This window comes from Triticum urartu, chromosome 3A (assembly GCF_056163025.1).
Source record: "Triticum urartu cultivar PI428250 chromosome 3A, HENAU_Tu73, whole genome shotgun sequence".
Classification (NCBI taxonomy): domain Eukaryota; kingdom Viridiplantae; phylum Streptophyta; class Magnoliopsida; order Poales; family Poaceae; genus Triticum; species Triticum urartu.
The window spans coordinates 169,416,478-169,422,928 of NC_141875.1; the positions used below are offsets into that span (position 1 = coordinate 169,416,478).

At 44.3% G+C, this 6,451-nt stretch overlaps 1 protein-coding gene across 5 annotated transcripts; it reads left to right on the forward strand.

The window, feature by feature from the left end:
- Positions 1 to 442: 442 nt before the first annotated feature.
- Positions 443 to 5,827, forward strand: LOC125543493 (uncharacterized). 5 transcript variants are annotated; one of them, XM_048706865.2, is made up of 3 exons: positions 443 to 1,616; positions 1,774 to 1,845; positions 5,437 to 5,827. In XM_048706865.2, the coding sequence occupies exons 1-3, from the start codon at positions 648 to 650 to the stop codon at positions 5,449 to 5,451; spliced, it is 1,056 nt and encodes a 351-aa protein (XP_048562822.1). In that variant the 5' UTR covers positions 443 to 647; the 3' UTR covers positions 5,452 to 5,827. The 5 variants fall into 5 exon arrangements, with proteins under 5 accessions (XP_048562822.1, XP_048562817.2, XP_048562818.2 ...); XM_048706860.2 differs by lacking the exon at positions 1,774 to 1,845 and adding an exon at positions 2,840 to 2,884 and having other exon boundaries at positions 444 to 1,773; XM_048706861.2 differs by lacking the exon at positions 1,774 to 1,845 and having other exon boundaries at positions 445 to 1,773; positions 5,425 to 5,827.
- Positions 5,828 to 6,451: the final 624 nt, after the last annotated feature.

Genomic DNA, 6,451 nt, shown 5'->3' on the forward strand with positions numbered 1-6,451 from the left:
TTGTTGAGTTATCTGACTTTTTTTTTCCTGCAAAAAAGATGAAGTGGCCGAGTCTTGTTTTTGGTAATAGTCCAGTGAAATGTCACTGCCCATTGCATATTGCCCTTGACTGGATTTGGTGGGTGATTTCTTCCCATCGTCTGCACGCTTGTTCGTCCGTCGTCGGAGTAGCATTTCTTAGGCTTTTGAGCTTTGATGAAGCGCACAATGTTGCTATCAAGAAATGACCAGCACAATACAGTACGTACAAACGTGCGCACGTTACAAACATTCGCTCGCCGATCGATCTCCGTGCTGTCTGCCCTGGCCAGTAGAGCAGCCCAGCACGGCGGTATGCCCGGGCCGTTCAAAGGCTGCCTGCCTGTCACCGCCCTGCACCTCCGCCGTAGCTCTGCAACCCCAACTGCCAAAAGATTCCGCACGCAAAAGATAGCCAGCGCGCGTACACCTCAAGCGACGCCCGGTACGACTCCTCCTCGCCTGCTTCGCTCTCTTCCTCCCTCCCAACTCGCCACCCCGCGGTCTCCGCAACCCGACAGAGTTCAAAGTTCAAACTCGTACTAGTACTTCAACAACCAAACCCCTAAACCCTAGCCCTCGGTCCCCATTCCCACCCAACCAAGTTCCTCCGCTCCCCCTCCGACCCGATGGTCATCCTGAGCCGGAAGGCGACCGCGCCCGCCGCCGGCGACGACGGCCTCCCGCAGGGCGCCGCGCTCTCCCTCGCGCTCGCCGCGCCGCCGCGGGTCACCACCGTCAAGCTGCGCCCGACCGCCTGCCCCGTCGACCCGGACCCCGCCTGCAGGCACAAGTCCCCCGGCGTCCTCGCCGCCGACCCCTCCGGCCTCCTCCTCATCCTCACCCCGCCGCCCCTCTCCGAGCGGGACGACGGGGAGCTGCGCACCAGCCGTGACGCCAGAGGCGTCGAGCGCACCATCCGCATCGGCCGTGTCCCCAGGCCGCGCTACGTCGTCTGCGACCTGTCCTCCGCCACCGCCACCGCCTCGCCCGTCCCCGACCCCCACGATCTCATCTTCAACAACGACCTCGGCGTCATCGCCGCGCCAGGAGGCGGCGGCCGCTTCATGGTGGTCGAGTTCCAGACCATCGTCGGCGGCCGCGAAGCCACCCTCCTCTGCTTCTCCTCCGACAGCGGCAAGTGGGCCAGGAAGAAGGTCGCCAACCCCCTGCCGCGTTGGATGTGGACCTTCTCCGACATCGTCTCCCACGGCGGCAAGCTCTGGTGGGTGGATTGCGTGGCGGGCCTTCTCGCGTGCGATCCCTTCGCCGATGAGCCGGCCGTGGAGTATGTCCAGCTCCCGGCTGGGGACGTTCAGCACGGCCATGGTTGCGGCTACTGCGCCGAGAGAGAGCTCGGCTCCCGCCGCGTCGTGCAGCTCAGCGACGGCGTCTTCCGGTGCGTCCAGATGAGCTGTGCAAGCCACGGCGCTCCCAAGGTTTCCATGCGCACGCTGGCTGATCCGAGCACCGCAGAGTGGACGTTTGAGTACGAGGCGAGCTTTTCTGAGATCTGGGCCGCTGACTCGTACAAGGCGGCGGGGCTGCCGAAGAAGGCCCCCGTACTCGCTCTCGTCCACCCCAACAATCCAGACGTGGTATACTTCTTCCTGGAACAGCGCCTCTTCGGCGTCGACATGCGCGCGAGGGAGGTCGTGGAGTGCGAGCCCTTGGACCCGGCCAAGTCGCAGAAGAAAGGCAGCTACTCTTCCGGGCTCGTTTTCCCATTTGACCTTCCTCCCGTGTTCTCTGCAGGTGATTTTTCTCCTAGCTTGCATGGAACTCTTCCCCGCGCTGGTAGCACTTTCTGTCAATTATTTTGTTGAGGTAAATACACCAAAGGTCTTAGAACTTGCACGCGGCGGTCATTTTGATGCACAAAGTTGCAAAATACGTGTTTGTGATTACTAAACTTGCGAGACTGTTCAAATACAGTCACTCTCTCTGTTCGCGAGCGTATCCGTCGATGCCAGAATGGCATGGGCCCGCTGTCAATGACACATGGATGCATTTTTGCACAAAACCCCTTCTTCTTCTTCTTCTATGCAAAATAAAAAATCAACAATCGATGGGACGAAAAGTTTAACTGCCAGATCTCGAACTCCGACCTAATGCTAGTACAATACAGATCACACAAACTGCGCCACACATCTGTAGACAGCTATTAAGAGTAACTAAGATTAATGTACAAAAACGGAAGCGCTCATGGAACAGAAATGGGCTGTGGTCCGGTGACCCATTTTGCACTTGTTTATTTTTCAGAAATTTGTAGATAGTATGCAAATTATAATGCCATTAATAAGATAATTTCAAATAATTTTCATGTATTATTCTAAAATAATACTTATGAATTATAAAAATGTTTGCATAATAATAACACAAATAGTTTTTAAATATTCATAATAACACCTATTCGTTTTATTTGAGAAATTCGTGGATCAGAAAAAATTGTTCATGTATTATTTTCAAATAATATTGTTTGTGCAATTCAAAATATGTACATGTGTTAAAAAAACTACATGGCATTTATAAAAATGTTTAAACACTGTGAAAAATATTCATGTAAATTAAGAAATGTACATTGCATTTAAAAAATGTTGACACATTTCAAAAAAAATTGTGAGTTTTACACAATGTACAATTATGCTCGCATGGTTCAAAAAACTGTTCGCGTAGTTTTTCTATTGCATGAACATATTTTGAATTACACGAACATTTTTTACAATGTTTAAACATTTTTTGAAATGGCACATACTTACAGAGAACAAGAGTGATAAAAACATATACATTGTCTATCTCTAAATTACATCACATGTCGCAGTTGCTTGGTGGTTGGCTTATGCGCGAGTGAATCTCCATGTCACAGGTTCGAACCCACCGGTTGCACTTTGCATTCTTATTATTAGAAGACATAAATTTCTTCATTATCACTTTTTGGGTCCACCCGGATAGGATATACAGTATAATATAGTAGTGCAAAGTAAACACATGATACTGTTGGCGTGGTGGTTGTTCAATCGTGCCACTTAGCAGTACGTCCAAGTATGGAACCCCGCCGCCCCACTATTTTTCTTATTTTAGGGGTTCCTATGTAAATAAAAAAAGAACTGCGGGCTTTTCTATAAATCTATCATACAAGAGCAATTACGGTGGCTGACAGCGGGCTCGTGCCATGCTGGCGTCTACGGATACGCATGCGTACGGTGAGAGTGACTGTATTTGAACGGCCTCGCAAGTTTAGTGACCACAAACACGTATTTTACAACTTTGTGTATCAAAGTGACCGCCGCACGCAAGTTCTAAGACCTCTGGTGTATTTACCTCTATTTTGTTGCTCTTCTACTGGATGTTATGCCCTCTGTTACAGAACATGATCATGTGGCGTGTGCGTATGCGTATGCATTTATGCATAACAAACAAGCTTACATTAGGTTCGACCGTTGTAGAGTGTGGATTGGTCTACTGCTTAGAGCTTACCATATACTCCCTCCGGTCCTTTTTAGTTCGCATATAAGGTTTGACTGAAGTCAAGCTTCGTAAAGTTTGACCAACTTTGTAGAAAAAATTGTCAACATTCACAATCTAAAGTCAATACTACTAGATGTGTCATGACTTAAAGTTTCATATTATATAACTTTAGCATGGCAGATGTTGATATTTTTTCATATAAATACGGTCAAACTTTGTGAAGTTTGACTTCAGAGAATTCTAATATGCAGAATAAAAAGGACCGGAGGGAGTACCGTTGAGCTAGTAGTATGTGGACGTTTCCTCCAAGCCATCTATTTATTCCTCATTTATTTCCAATGAGACTAACTTCATTTATTTTGCGGAAATTTCACACGAGGCTTAATTGACGTATTTGCTGACATTTTAGTGTGAGTTAGGAATAGAAGTGTGAATCATATATCTAGTTTACAGGGCCGTGTGCATGTGGATTGAATGGCTACTTTAGCTACTTGTTCTAATGTGTGAGTGCGTGTGACTGTGTGTGTGGTACCATTAGAGGCATTAGCTAGCTTGATGCTATGGTTCCTGTATTATCTTTGTATGTTATTTCGTTGCTGCATAATTCATTTGCCGCTTCGTTATCAAGTGTCGGGTCATGAGCAATGTGTATATACATCATGGTTTTAAATAGGGCGCTATCTCGACGCTATAGCATTTGGAGTGGCATCATGCTAAGCCATTTTGCGCCATTTAGCATGCTATAGCTCCAATTTAGCATGCTAATGCTTTTATCGCTATTTGCCATATTCCGCTATTTAAAACTATGGTATACATAAGATGCATGATTCTATAATTGTTATTTTATCATTTGCTGCCACCTTGTTTGTTTTGCATCTTTATCCAATTTTTCTAAGCACTACTACTACTATAGTTGTCACCAGGAAATCCACGAGGGACACTTTTCATTGCCTTTTAGACCTTTTCTTTTGATTGTAGTGATATCACAACACTTAAACCGGCTTTTGTGTTATTTTGGTTGCCCAATTTGAATTTCTTGAGAAAGACATATTCTCATGAACATTTACACAGCACCTTGAATTACCCAATTTGAGTTTCCTGAGAAAGGCATATTCTCATGAATACTCTTCACTTCAGTAACAGACTAACTGTACATGTATCAGTACTTCACCTATTTGGGAAGCCAAGTGCCATTATATCGGATTTGAGTGTTAGCATATGGGCAGTAGTTAGGCATACAGGGGCATGCACTAACATTTTGTGTCTCATGAGAGTTAGGATGAGGGTGATTTTGTTGAAAATATATCCAAATCCACTCTTAACTATACCCTTTTGGCCTGTTCACTGATAGCTAGTTTATTTACTGGATATAATCAGTTTGGTGCTTGATGAATCTTTCTATAAACCATCCTACTCTTCGTTGTTGGTATTTGATCCAAAGCTGAAACTGAGTGCATGCATCTTATTTCATTATGGGCAGTTGTTATCTGCTACTGCTATTGCCAATTTATACATTGTACCTTGTTAATGCTTATGTTTAAACTAAGTACAAGCTATGAAACTAGGGGTTAAGACTAGATTAGAGTGATAGGAAAGCATGTACGTACATTATATAAAGAAAATTAAATTCTAGTGAAGAGGAGATTAATTAATAGGATGCAGTTACTGTTTTTATTCCTCTTTTGGGCAAAACACTGACATTTTGAAACTCATTTTCCTGGCATTATGTCAAGTTGTTTAAATGTTTCCCTAAAAAAGTTTGAATTATTATATTTGAATTATTATTGTTATTAGTTCTTGAGACAGTGTCACTCTTATATACTACCAAGTTTCTATTGTATCGGATTACAGTTTCTACTAGTATTTCCATAACTGGAAACTAGCGTGTTTTATTCAAATACATTGCATGTATCCAGTATTTTGCCTAACATCTCTTAGCTTTGGTTGAAGGTTCATCAGGGTTGAGTGCTGGAGATGGCGTGACTGAAGCTTTGGTTGAAGGTTTATCAGGGTTGAGTACTGGAGATGCCGTGACTGAAGCAGCGTCAACCTCAACGGCTTCTGCTCCATCCGGATGCAACATAGTTTAGCAGGGTGGGCGTTCCTCTTGCATTGTAAGAAGCTCCGAGCCAAGTGAAGTTTGTTGCGTGTCATGACTGGTTATCATGTAATGGGCTCCGTTTGCCTGTGAACAACTGGATATGTTTTGCTACTTGTGTCCATGGTAATTTCCTTTTCGACCTGGACCAACATGTACTGATACTATGGCTCATGGTACTGTATGGCCCATTTCACGAGCTGCCCTGACAATGTGGAAGGTTCTATAAGTTTGTTATTGTTATATGCCTCTACTTACTTTTTTGACAACACAATCTCCTTTTATTCATTCACTGGTACTCCCTCGGTTCATGGATATAAGATGTTTTGGATATTTCAATATGGACTACATACAGTCCGAAATGAGTGAACAAACCCGAAAGTGCTCTTTTGATTCTGAGCTCACATGCTCCCTGATAGAACAGTAAAATCTGAAAAAAATAATAAACAAATTAAAAAAAAATCTTATTTCTTTTTGTGATAAATATTGACGAGTGTTTTAACTGCCCGCAAAGTTTTGTGATGAAATAACATTGGTGTAGGTCTGGCAAAAATAACAAAATTGATGCTCCAAAATGCTTCCAACAATAGTCTTTTTGGCACATTGATTTTTTTTCCAAACCTCCACGAAATGATTGTTTGGTCGCTACTTGAACTTGAGGCCTTCTGTATTTATGTTTTGCAGTTTCATAAAGGGTTAGCGAGAAACACGCAAACCACCCCTCCCGAGCACCCACCATATACCAGGAAATCCTCGAAAAAATATTGCCCTCATTTCTACTTCCTCCGTTCCCAAATATTTGTATTTCTAGAGATTTCAATGAGTGACTAGATACAAAGCAAAATGAGTGAATCTACACTCTAAAAT